We start from the raw sequence: 14,401 nt of genomic DNA on the forward strand, positions 1-14,401 counted from the left end.
AACGCAACATAAAAACTGAATCGCCAAAACTCATCATTTCAATGAATATGTGGGTATCATGCACCCATTTCTCGCGAAATAAAAAAATGCACGAACTGTCACGAACTGTAGTGGGTATAAAACTGTGGCCGATTCATGGACCTACCACTCCTTGGTCAACAATGCCACGCCTAACTCAAATTCAAAGAAACCAGGCTATCGGACGTTTGGAAGCTGGAGGCTAGAGTCTGTCCAAGATGTTGCCCGTCATTTCAACGTTAACATAACCACAATTAATCGTCTCCTGCATCTATACAATGCTACACAGACCACAGATGACCTTCCTCGGAGCGGTCGTCCTACGGTCACCACACCTGACAAGATCGGCGGAATTACCCGTCAACACCAGCGACATCCGTTCCTAACTGCAAGTGAAAGTGCTTGACAAACCATAGGAACCATAATCGACACATTAGCCGGGACACTGTGATCCGACGTCTCTGTTCCAACAACATCAGATGTCGCTGACCAGCACGTCGTCCTGTTCTCCAACCATGGCATCGACAAGCACGACTTCAGTGGGCACAGGGTCATCACAATTGGCGTCATCGTGAGTGGAGGCGTGTCATCTTCTCTGATGAAAGTCGCTTTTGTATCTCCCATGCAGACGGAAGAGTCAGAATTTGGCGGCGTCGAGGTGATCGTTTCGCTGACAGAAACGTTGTGGAAAGGGATCCATTGGGTGGACCTAGCGTCATGATATGGGCAGGGATTGGACTTAATGCGAGACTTGGACCCATGTGCTTTCCGAATGTTGGTCAAAGTCGGGGACACGGCGTCACTGCTCAGCGGTATATCGAAGTGATCAGACCCCACGTTGTTCCATTTTTTGCACAACATCAACAACACATTTTCCAGCAGGACAACGCTCGTCCCCATGTTGCCAGGGCTAACAACACAACATCCGTGTTCTACCGTGGCCAGCCCTCAGCCCTGATCTGAACCCAATCGAACACTTGTGGGATTAGGTTCAAAGGAGTCTGCACAATGTGCGCCCAGTCCCTACAACTGCCGATGAACTACGCACAGCTGCTCTGGATGTCTGCAGGAGGATCCCTAGGGCCTTCACAAATCGTCTGATCCACTCAATGTACAGGAGATGTGTGGCAGTGATCAATGCTAATGGTTGTCACACCAGGTATTGACTGACATTTTGGGTATTGACCCGAAACTGTGTAAGCCCTTAACATTTGAAAAAACCCAATAATGTCATCTGCCTTTTAATCCACTAGGCTACCCGACCGCCCTTTAATGTAAGTGACATAATAGGCTTGTAGCTATTTGCAATGGCATGGGGATTTAAAACTCACCACCCATGTATCATTTGTTTTTTATACGCTTTTATTCATGCAATAAATGTTTAGAAACACAAAGTTCTTATATATACTAGCCACATAAAGAAACTGTGCACGGAGAAAATATAGATATAAGGGCACACCGTCCATATATGAAAGAAAGGTTTGAACACAGCAATTATTGGAGACATTCAAATGCTCATGCAGGTGCCATGCGATATGACGTCATTGATGGGGGCCTATATGCGTGCAATGTGTCACTGCACGTGCATTCTGTGCAGCTGTACACAGCATGTGCAACTCAAAATTCGCTGTCACTTTGGAAAGCATGATCTGTGGTCATTCAAAAATTCAAAACTTCTCAGGCGCAGACACAAGCATATCACAAGCAAATCATGCCAAGATTGACAGCTGCACAGCGTCATGAAGCCATTGGAATGATCCGAGCGGGAATGAGGCAACAACAGGTGGCAACACATTTCCAATGCCATCGTAACACGATATCGGCATCGGTGAGGCGTTATCAGAACACAAATGACGTTGCCGACCACCCACGTTCAGGACGTCCCCGAGTAACGACGCCAAGTCAGGAGAGATGGATTCGAGTTATACATCTCCGACACAGGTTCCAAACGGCAGTAACCACGTCCCAGACAATTCCTGGACTGCGCCGTATCCATCCTAACACTGTCAGGAATCGTTTACGTCAGTACGGGATTCGACCACGACGCCCTGACATACGTCCCATCCTGACACACCGTCATCGAGTCAACCGTCTAAGATGGTGTCGAAATCATGTTCGCCAACCTCGAATCTGGTGGAGAAATGTTGTCTTTACAGATGAATCGAGGTTCAACATTTCCCACAGTGACGGGCGCCAACGTGTCTACCGGCGTTTGGGAGAACGTTATGCACGCAACTGTATTGTGGAGAGGAATCGTTTTGGAGGTGGCTCTGTGATGATTTGGGGTGGGATAACACCACGGCACCGAACCCCTTTGGTGGTTGTTCAGGGCAATCTCACCGGTGTTGGCTACAGAGATCAGATTCTGAGGCCTGTGGTCATTCCTTTCCTGCAACGTCATGGCCCGGGATTGACATTTCAACAGGACAACGCTCGCCCTCACACGGCTAGGGTCGCAATGGATTTCCTTCACCATAACAATGTCATGTTACTGCCATGGCCTGCAATTTCTCCAGATCTCTCACCAATAGAGCATGTGTGGGATGAAATGGAGCGCCGTTTGCGTCGTCTTCCACATCCTCCAGATAACGTCCGTGACTTGGCACAGGATTTGAGGAGGATATGGCAGGCCATTCCCCTGGCCTTCCATGCCCATTTGGTGGACTCCATGCGTTGCCGATGCACTGCTGTGATTCATGCACAGGGTGGTCATACCCATTATTGACTTTGTGACTTTGTTGTTTGACCCCCTACTCCATTTTGATCTTCTGACGTCATCGTAACAGATGTTGTTCAGGTCCCGTTGACATTTTCTTATGGTCCGATCCTTCAGCTGCTACAGCGTCTGCATCATTTTGTTCTTGCTGTGTTGTATTTCAATCCAAAATATATTTTCTCCGTGCACAGTTTCTTTATGTGGCTAGTATATATAATATATATATAGTCATGGTGTATCCTCCCGACATTGCCACACTTCGAGTGTGTTCCATTGTATTTTTATGAGATCTAAATGAATACGACATTTTTTCAATCGATGTTCTATACAACTGTTTCCACGGTTTATGATCCTCTTACACTACTTCGTCTCAACGCTGTGCGCATCAAGAAACTTAAGTGTTTCACGATCATAGCTCTATCTATGACATAACACATCTGAAATGATTAATCGTTCTCTCGTCAGCATTGCGGTTGAAAGAAACACAGACCATTTTAAATTTCCAAGCAATGTTTAAAAAGATGATTAAGATAGGTGTAAAAGGCAAAAGACTGATGGAACTTATATGAATGGATCTTTGCAAATCAGTAATGACAACAGGTGTTCGCGAAAACGATAACCCAGTTCAACTCTTTCAGTAGTACCCGCCACTCACACAATTCTATTTAGTAAATGCAAGTGAGCAGGTAATAAAACTATTCATAAACAGTATAATTTGTAATTAAAGATTTATGAGCATTCGACATAATTCAAATGGATTCCCCTCTGACCAGCGTGAAAGTGGTTTCTCCTATAAAACCGTCGGAAGAGAGGGATGTAAAATGAACAGAACGGAATAGAACAGGATCTATTTTGTGTAGTCTGGCCATAAGCCAAATATTACAGATGACTGATGAGCGCTTCAATTTATACTGCTTTTTGAATTTTCTCTACATTGAAACATTGTTTCAAGATAAAATAAAGAGCTAACTGGAATAAATGCGTTCATCATTTGTTGTAAGTAAAGATGCAAACGTATGCTTGGTAGGATATGCATTATGATACAAGAGCAAATATCTTGACCCTTAAATTAGTTTAAGCTGGACATTTAAATAACATGTAAAATGATAGTTAACTTGACAGTTATCTGTGAAAATCTGCCGACAAAACGTTTTGGCGGAAAACGCGTATCCATATTGATACAAATTGTGAACCTCATCACAATTTCCTATTCATATATTCATCCCAATAAGAACGTCTTGATGTCCAAATCTTATTAAGTGATATCAAAATAGCCAAAACATTATCGGTAACTTCAAACTAATAGACCTATTTGCACAATGATCATTACTTCCAATATGTCTAAACTAAGCTACTTACTTATTTGACCTGTCACGGTAGAATGACTACAATATGTCACATACAGTGATTCCCACATACTCATAACAACCGAGACTCACTCTTAACAACGTAGCTTGTTTTCTATTTTGGTAGCACATGATTTATTTTTAAGAATATAGTGAGGACTTCGGATGCATGTTGCAGATTAATGACAATTAATAGTCCCTGTTTTATATATACTCCTGCAGATCTTGTAGTGTGGGGGGTGTACGGACATACAATGTGTAGAAGCACATGACTGTCTGCCATGTATGATACAATAGTGTCAGTGACCAAAAAATGTCCGATGTACTTCCCTAAAATACCACAATGTTCTCGTGTTATTTCAGGCGAACATTAGCCTTTGTATCTGTTTGTGGCAGGTGACACCGGTGGGGTAGGACACACTTTCCTTCTCCTGATCACCTGTCATCGTTAGTAATTTATAGCGATTCATAAACAAATGCTTATGATATACAACAATTATTAGGGCTTCATGATTTACAAACATCCATGCAAAAGGATGCGTTTGTTATCGATACTGACTTAAAATGCCACCAGTGATATACGTTATGGTTTGCGGCTTGTTTACCGCTCACCCAGATAGAAATCAAGTTAAATGTCGTGAAATGATGAAATACGCCCATTTTGTCAGGCCTCGAAGGGATTCCTGTTAATGTGACAGGATCAGACAGTTGTATATATTTGGAGAGTTTTATTAGTTTATTTTTTTACTGAATTAAATATTCAGTCAAGTATGTTTTAAACATTATATACTTCACACTTCAGCTATCCTAATTCTCCGTTTCAGCTTACTGCATGAGTACTTTGCCACAGCCTCAATCACCTAGTGCACTATCACCCAATAGCCTGCCCAAGCGCGCCTTTTACTGCCCCTTTGTGTTTAACTTTGTAGCTTATTATCTCCAGTTTAAATGATTTAGTTTTTACTACAGTTTATAGCCATCAGGGCAACAGATGGAGCTGTGTTGGATCCCCTCTAACATAGATATTCATGTAAATGAAAAAGCAGACTCACTGGCGAAGCTAGCTCTAGACAAAGCGGATATACAGCCTCTTCCCTCTAGTAAACTAGAGATAAAAAGCAAAATCAAAGCCTCCATAGCAGAAAGATGGCAAGCCCAATGGGACGCAAGTAAGATCGGCAGATGGCTATGCAAAATGCAACCCAAGGTCCAACAAAAGCCAAACTCATACTCAAATGAAAGATGAAATTGCTATCTCACGCCTCAAACTCGGCAACAAAAAGCACTATGACAAGGTTTGTTCATCTTGCAATCAGGCTGAAACCATTGCTCACGTGTTACTAGCATGCCAAGACCATGCCCCAGCCTCGGCTAGGTTAAAACCAGAATTGCAGTTATATCCGCCATCTGTCATAGATTTCCTAAAGCCAAGAGATGCAATAGCGAAGGCCAAATTAACTCTATTTCTGAGAGATGGACAGCTACTCGAAAGTATATAAACAGAGCAGCCAAGGATAAAAATGAAATCATATCAATATAAGAAAATATAAATCATATCAATACAAAAAAACCCAGAAAGTATGTGAATACCAAACTCACAATAGATATGTGTACCCTACTCACACACAGGAGTCCCCAATTGTTTAGGCAGAAGGCGACCTCTTAAACACTTAATGCAACAACAACACAACTACAGTTTATATCACATTGGATGTTACTGTCGAACACACATGTAGCACTGGACGTTGTGGTATTCACAATTTGGAACTGATTGTTATGTTTCATTCATGGAATTTTGGATTTATTTCTGAATGTTAGTCTTTTTTTGATATTTTATCGTTTGTACGTATTCCTAGGATTTGTAGGTATATTGTGTTTATGCTGTTGAAAATCTGGCTGTTTTGTCATGTTGTAAATATTAGATAGATCATAGTTATTAGTTGTGTTTCTGTATGCATTACAAGTGTTATTATTTACGTACGGTAAATAATTCAGAAAGCGCTAAGTTCAGGCCTAAAATACTATTATTTAACTAACTGTGAAGCTGATGTATGATCGTATAAGTATGAAAGTAAGAATGTGAAACATGTGTTGCTAGGTAACATAAATGTATTGGTATATATGAATGTGTAATGTATGAATGTATAATGCATTAATGAATCAGGGTTTTACTATTTTATTTTGGAAATGTTTTAAGTTACTCTGCAATAAACATTATGTATCGGTTAGTAGTAATATTGCTGCTATCAGATTGATCTGCACAGTGTGTATTTTATTTCTTGTGCAGATGGAGCTGTATTACTCGTGCAGAGGTCTGTGTCTTGACTGATGAACCTAGTAAACCCACAAAGTGTGTGGACCTGGGTTCATCAGTATATATATATTTCTCATATATTGTACATTGAATGTATACATGATAGTAAATGTATCATGTCACGTTTATGTTACTCTATTTACATGATACGCAGATATAAGTATACATGCGGGTTAAGTATGTTTATGATATAGGATTAATTAGGTCTTGATAAAGTGTAAGTTTATTAGTAGTTATAACATTTTGTATATCTCATCAAATTTAATGAAATATTTGGTGTCAGCATATATTTATATTTTGTGAAATGAATGTTTTACAATAGTTTTAGGATTTAAAAATTATCAGAAATAAACTTGGCTGTAACTGCGAACAACACCTGCGTCTGTCCTTCATGTCATGAAGCAGTTCCGGTTTCATTAAGATGAGGTCACTATCAACATGTACTTGTCATACGATGTGACACAATGGATCGAGTCGTTTTGCTAACTTACATCATTGTGTAATCAGTTCCTCGACGAGAGGTTGCTCAGATCAATCTCTACTTTGTAATGGTCTGTATTCGATTATTTACAGACCCTGTTAGCTGGAATATTGCTGACTGCGGCGTTAAACAGTAGCCATAACCCCAAAGCGGGTTAGACCGCCTCCGTGGTCTTGTGGTAGAGCGTCCGCCCGGAGAGCGGAAGGTCCAGGGTTCGATCCCGGGCCGCGTCATACAAAAAGACGTTAAAAGATTGTACTTGTTGTTACCCTGTCTGGCGCTCGGCATTAAGGGGCTAAAACAAGGACTGGTCGGCTCGGAGTCAGTATACTGTGTCTGAGTGGGGTATTCATGTTAAACTGCGGCATGGTATCTCAGTGAGCTAGCACTATAAATCGGCATCAGTCCGGACTAGTACAAGCAGCACATACACACACACATACACGTGCATGCACGTCGCTATATAAGTGCAATAATCTTGGACGCGACGTTAAACCCAATTTCACCTCACCTCACCAAAGCGGGTTAGGCTGGTGGTTATATGCTGGCTTGTCGCGCCTTTGGCAAGGATACAATGTGTGAAGCTCATTTCCGTTGTCCTCATGCCTCGCTATTGCTGGAATATTGCCACAGCTCCATTTGTTCAGCAAGCATATCTCCTCGTTCTTACTGTAGCAGAACTTTTCTCCTCTGAAGATAAAACACTCTGTCCTTGTATTCAATTCATATAAGCGTCAAAACGACTATATAAGCAACTATATCATAAGCCAAATTTAGGAATCACGATAAATAAGTGTTGATACCGGGTGTTGATAAAGTGGGAGCGTATCCTGCCCCATCGATATCACCCATCACAAACACAAGCAAAGGCAAGTTCACAAGAACAAACAACAAACCGAAGCACACTCAACAACGGACTATTCTTATATGAACTTTTTATTAACAGAAAGAGTGGTGTGCCAACAATTTGTCATTGTCATTTTGACATTGATTTTTGCAATTGGCTCCAAATATAGATTTATGAAAAGGAATACAATCTTGGATGTCCTCTTATCATGCGACCGTTCTTGATCAACAAGGCAAGGTTATGACAGACCAAACTGTTTCAGACACGAAAATGATAATGACAAATCGTATTTTCAAAATAGCTCATTGATTTCTCAGAAGAGTACATACGATGACTTAGTCGTTCCTCAAACTCACATTCACATAGGTCTCTTTTCACATTGGCAAATGGTCTCTCTCCTTTGAAGTCATTGAAGTAACATAAGATGAATATTTTGCTTAGTGTCCTAATTATCCTTCATGCACAGCACTATGATTGATGCCAGTACCATGGGTCGAAATGAGAAAATGACATTCTTCGCAAAACGGGCCTTCCACGGCATTTTAAATCAAGAGTATGGAGGCAGAGTTACGCCATGCAAAGCAAAGTCCCTTAGGCAAGTCAGTATGATCGTAGGTTCGAATCCAAGAATTGTCCTGATTAGGATTCTTTGTTTGCTTCCACTAAAGTGGACTTGCACCACACTTACATGAAGTTGTATGGATACTGTCGATGCAAATGTCCAAAATGGGCCAATAGAGAAGATGATCCAGCTGAATGTATTTCAGAATTGAATAAGTCAGTGCCTGATATTTTCATTGGCAGACCTCAAAAACGGAAAAAGAGGAAACACAATCGAAATAAAGACGGTCTGTCCCAGCAAGCTGTCATCCAAAGTCCGGCTGTCCTTCATGAAAAGTTTGTAGTGGTGCTCACTGACAAGGCCCCCAAATGCATAACCATTATGTGTAAGAATCACTACATGTGTGATCAAAGAACTTGTTATGAACGCTATATTAAATATCGCCACTTATAAGGCCAGTAGTTTACTGATCACGAGGATTTGTTTTGTGTGTTGTTTAACGCCGCACTCAGCAATTTCAGGTCTGTGAATAATCGAATCTGGACCAGACAATCCAGTGATTGACACTATGAACATCGATCCACGCAACTGGGATACGATGACGTGCATCAACCAAGTCAGTGAGCCTGAGCACCCGATCTCGTTTGAGGCATCTTACGACAAACATAGTCGCCTTTGCATGAGTGGCTGAGGACCTATTCTAACCCGGATGATATCTGCCAAAACCACGCATCAGTACTATCAACTTCTGAGTTGACTCTAAAACCTGAAGACCTGCCCATTCCGCATTTGTACTGGATTTCAAAGCTCCATGCAAATCAATAAAAAGAGAAATCACTGTCTCGAAGATTAACCATAACTCCTTTTAAATAAAGAGTCACAGAACGTATTTGAGATAAGTGGAATAAATACCATGTAGATTCTTAAAAACTCAAAGAATTTGTTTAATTATAATTTTTTTATGGATGCTGTCGATGCGAATGTCAAAAATGGGCCGTATGTGCCCGTGTTGTATTAGATGACCAACTGACTTGCTTTTGCGTGTGTTAGTCATTAATGCTCGCATGCTTATGATATAGTAGGAATAATAGAATGTACTCTGCTTTTTGATGAGATTTCTTATGATTGTGGAAATGGTTTTGTCAAGGCAAGTTAGCTATTAACCTGAACAAACACGGGACCATATGGTAAAAACATAAGTAGACACAGGAAATTGCATCGGACATAATTATCGTCAATGATGCCTTCATGTGTTCTAAGTGTCCTATCTAAGACCTTATGAAATATTTACTACTTTGATTGCTGTAACCCTGGTCAAACAGCTTTTGAGCAAGAGTCGCATTGGGATCTTTGAAATCTTCGTGGAAAGAGCATGGCGATTGTACCTCATAAGTTGTTACCTGTGGAAGCCGAAGGTTAGATGTGCAGGACGGCCTTTGCAAAACAGATGAACCGGCTACATTGGTCTCTTTTCTTTCTTGTTCCCAAGGCCGTGTGACCATTATTGAACGATAACCTGTCTTCAATATACCTGAAGTTTAATCTTTTTGCCAAATACACGTGTTTTGATTTTGTTAATTCTGACGTATGTTTACATTTCTGTTAAATAGTTTTGAACCTTTGAAGATATATTTAGTGACAAATGTTAAATGTATAAAGGAAAGATAACGGTGTACAAAGTTGAAAAATCAAATGTTTTGAAATAATTCTTTTCTGAGATTTCAAAAATTTAAGCAAACCCTTTTGATTATGCACATGGTATTCATTCTACTTACCTTAAATACAAATTTCACATATAAATTATATATCAGAAACTTGAGCATTTCTCAGTGAAGGTCATATGTCCCTGTGTGAACTGATCGGAAATCAGACAAAGTAGTGTTTGTAAGACGCCATCTCCTAAATTGCACGTGAAGTAAAGTCCAACTTTACATTGCAATTGCTTGAGATAATCGGTATTGGATTCCATGACGTGTGTTGTCTCTGTCTGTGTTAACACTGCCTCAATGAGAGGATTGATGTTTGTTACAGTTGTAACGGATATGTGATCTGTTCTTGTGCCAGCATTGCCGAATTTTCACTACACAATATTATCCAAGTAAGATTGGATCATAATCGCCAATATAAACGAAATTGCACAATTGTAGCCACTGGCTATCTGTTTTCCAGCATTGTGAGTGAGCGATAATGGTTTTATCAGATTTGAGCAATATTCCAGCAATATCACGGCGGGGGACACTAGAAATGGGCTTCACTCATTGTACCTACATGTATGTCGGGAATCGAACCCGGGTCTTCGGACTGACGAGCGAACGCTTTAACCACTAGGCCACCCGACCACCCCTTTCCAGCATGGGCATTTAGTGACAAATATATATCACTCATGTATAACTTTTATGTTAGCATGATAATCCCATTCTTTCAATCATGATGTTTACTCCACATACCAATCACAAGTACATATATGTGTGTAGTTGTGCTTCTCTTCAAAACTTGTGTATGCAATCGTCCTCTTATGATATCCAAATGATTACAATCAGTGAGAACATACGAAATATTTCAGTTGAAATACAACTGTTTTAAAATTATTATCTGCGTAAACTACTTCATCGCAACGTTTGTACATCTAGAACCTTTAGCTATAACCTAAGTGACGGACCATTTGTTACAGCTATTGGATGCGTCGATATAAGGTATTACATCTCAAATAGACAATCTAGATCTGTGTGACTACTGGATGCGTCGATATAAGGTATTACATCTCAAATAGATAATCTAGATCTGTGTGACTACTGGATGCGTCGATATAAGGTATTACATCTCAAATATATAATCTAGAACTGTGTGACTACTGGATGCGTCGATATAAGGTATTACTGTGTGACTACTGGATGCGTCGATATAAGGTATTACATCTCAAATAGATAATCTAGATCTGTGTGACTACTTGATTCGTCAATGTAAGGTATTACATCTCAAAAAGATAATCTAGATCTGTGTGACTACTGGATGCGTCGATATAAGGTGTTACTGTGTGACTACTGGATGCGTCGATATAAGGTATTACATCTCAAATAGATAATCTAGATCTGTGTGACTACTGGATGCGTCAATATAAGGTATTACATCTCAAATATATAATCTAGAACTGTGTGACTACTGGATGCGTGGATATAAGGTATTACTGTGTGACTACTGGATGCGTCGATATAAGGTATTACATCTCAAATAGATAATCTAGATCTGTGTGACTACTTGATTCGTCAATGTAAGGTATTACATCTCAAAAAGATAATCTAGATCTGTGTGACTACTGGATGCGTCGATATAAGGTATTACATCTCAAATATATAATCTAGAACTCTCTGACTACTGGATGCGTCGATATAAGGTATAACATCTTAAATATATAATCTAGAACTGTGTGACTACTGGATGCGTCGATATAAGGTATTACTGTGTGACTACTGGATGCGTCGATATAAGGTATTACATCTCAAATAGATAATCTAGATCTGTGTGACTACTTGATTCGTCAATGTAAGGTATTACATCTCAAATAGATAATCTAGATCTGCGTGACTACTGGATGCGTCGATATAAGGTATTAAACCTAAATTACGCGTCATTAGTTTCTGGAATGCTCGTCAATAGTTTCAACAATTCGTCACTAGTTTCAATAGCTCTTCAATAGTTCTGTACTATTGACGAGCTATTCGAAAAGACATAACAAAGTCGGGAGTGTGCATATTGTTGTTGGTTTTTTTCTCACTTGGGCAAACTTTATTTATCTAGGGTTACATTTTAAATGTCAGTTTGGATCCGTTCCGCTCAAGACAAATTTCCAGCGGGGAGGGAACAGTCAGACCATCTGTGGGTGATACGGAGGAGGGTGGCATTGGTGTTCCAGCGGTAGATGAGGGTGGCATTCGTGTGCCAGTAGAGGAAGGTACAAATGTGGAAAGTGGACTCGATCTCTTTCTCTGAACTGCATTATCGACGAGATCAAGGAGATGGTCGCTCGTTCTCTTATAACTGTAAAAAGAAACATTATTTTTATCCTTTTAAAAGAATTTCCTTATCAATGAAAATATTACTTTTTGTTTTTCTAATCATTAAAACCCAATAATGCATCTTTTGTGATCAAAATGTTATATTTATTTACTATTAATTTATAAGTGTAAACTACCGAAAATGTTCTTTTAAATGAAATATTAGATTAAAGCATTGGTTTTACCTGCGAATAGCAGTCGACCGATGTCCTGTTCTCTCGGAAATGAGCTGCTCGTCAAATCCCTGCTCATACAGCCTCGTTGCAACAGTTGCCCTCAGTGAGTGGTTGGTAAAGAAACCCGTGAAACCAGCTTCTGCGCATAAACGCTTCACGACGCCTCCTTCAACAAAAATAATTATCAAATTAATGCATTGAATTACAGACGGTCAAAGACGAGAGGGAGAGAGAGAGAGAGGGAGGGAGAGAGAGAGAGAGAGGGAGGGAGAGAGAGAGTGTGGGTTGGGATCACCTTAAAGTTCATTACTTTGTTATCATAATATGGATCATATACTTCAATTTTGAAAATTAGAGTGATCTCTAAATTTGTTAGTCAAGTATATATAGACAGAGATAGAAAGATCACCTAGGGTTTGTCTCCCGATAGGAACGGTGCAGAACCACACGTCGACTTTTGGGTACCTTAGAGGCCTCAGATAGAAAGTGTCACAAGACTGCGGCCTGTAAGTGAAAGATTTCAACTTCATAATCACAATCACAGTATTTCAAAATGGGATGATATTCTATTATCTTTATTATTATCATTATTATCATTATTATGTAGCACTATAAAGTTGTTATAGTAACGTACAGTATATTTTCACCAGATACTGTGACTACCCAGCTGTAATATTTCTTTTTGTTACTAGTATCATTTGCTTACCTTAGTGACAAGTACTTTTGGTGTAACCGGACAAGACAGCGTTCCTTCTTCTCAGCATTTGGGCCCACCACTATAGTCTTTCTGTCAAGAGCTTTGTGTTTTAACCCGCCGCTGTTTGTCTTCGTTATTCCTTCACAGTATTTCAGGTGCATAATACCATTTTTCTCCACAAATGAGAAATTTGAAAGTTTAAGCGAATGGTGTTCTTCACCTCCCCTCAAACAGAAGGAAATGCCATTCAGATAAAGCAGCGTGTCCAGTAGTTTCTGGGGTGTGTCATCTCCGAGGATTCCCTTATCCCACAGGATATCTTCCTGTTCACAGCTGATGATGTCAGCTTTCCGCTTAACGATTCCAATTCCTCGTGCTGCCAGTTTCTTCATTTTGGCGTCCAACATTCTTCGGAGACCACTGTATTCAAAATCCGTCAATAAGTTTATTTCTCTGCCATTTTCTCTCAAATGATATTGCAGTGACATTAAAATCTCATGGAGGGTATTGCCATGGTAGTCTTTACCTTTCAAATTTTTTACTTCCGTTATGAAGGCGATAAACATTTGGTTTAACTCGCCGTCAGACGCTTGTAAAAGATACTTGTCTACTTCTTGTCCATTCCATTTTCTTGCTTTGTACCAAGTAGACAGTAACCGAAGGGCCCAGTCACATTTTTTTAAAGTATTTTTACTTTTAGCAGATCTTTCCAAATCTTGCAATTCAAGTGAAGAGAGTGGCCTACCGAAACGGCGCGATACCGGACTTAAGGGGGGTGGAGGGGGAGTTTCAGCTTTTTGTCGTGCAATCTCCACAGTTTTAAATCCTTGACTGCAAGGAATAATTTCATCATCAGATGAAGTGCCGAGTTGTATGTGGAAATTGCCAGTGGATGTTTCACCGACCGGAGAAAGAAAAAGCTTCTGTTCCTCATCAGGGCGATTAGGCAATTCGGTCATAGATTTACTGGTACCAACATTGCCGTCGTCATCATCATACGCGGGAGAGTTGTTTAATAAATTCTCAAAGTCACTGTTTATATCTTGTGTATCAAAGTTTTGCGAAAACTTACTCTGGGTCAAAAATAACTCGCTGTCTGAATGCGATTGACAAGCCATTTGGTTATGTCGAACGAAATGCACGCGCATAACTAATGACATGCAACTGAAACCCGTTTCGTATGATTCGGGTG

The 14,401-nt window shown here is 40.0% G+C and overlaps 1 protein-coding gene across 1 annotated transcript; it reads right to left on the minus strand.

The window, feature by feature from the left end:
* Positions 1 to 12,081: 12,081 nt before the first annotated feature.
* Positions 12,082 to 13,601, minus strand: LOC125381126 (zinc finger MYM-type protein 2-like). Its single transcript, XM_048397355.1, has 4 exons — positions 13,219 to 13,601; positions 12,922 to 13,016; positions 12,522 to 12,678; positions 12,082 to 12,319 (listed from the first exon to the last, which is right to left on the minus strand). The coding sequence occupies exons 1-4, from the start codon at positions 13,599 to 13,601 to the stop codon at positions 12,082 to 12,084; spliced, it is 873 nt and encodes a 290-aa protein (XP_048253312.1).
* Between the last annotated feature and the right edge of the window lie 800 nt (positions 13,602 to 14,401).

Source organism: Haliotis rufescens, unplaced genomic scaffold (assembly GCF_023055435.1).
Source record: "Haliotis rufescens isolate VD_foot unplaced genomic scaffold, xgHalRufe1.0.p SCAF_17, whole genome shotgun sequence".
Classification (NCBI taxonomy): Eukaryota; Metazoa; Mollusca; class Gastropoda; order Lepetellida; family Haliotidae; genus Haliotis; species Haliotis rufescens.

Bases quoted from the DNA above. Each gene is read 5' to 3' on its own strand.
- LOC125381126 (XM_048397355.1), bottom strand. From the start codon at position 13,601: ATGAAGAAACTGGCAGCACGAGGAATTGGAATCGTTAAGCGGAAAGCT. The intron at 13,017-13,218 runs GTAAGCAAATGA...TTTCACTTACAG, and splicing joins CAAAAGTACTTGTCACTAAG to GCCGCAGTCTTGTGACACTT. The intron at 12,320-12,521 runs GTAAAACCAATG...TTCTTTTTACAG, and splicing joins CGGTCGACTGCTATTCGCAG to TTATAAGAGAACGAGCGACC.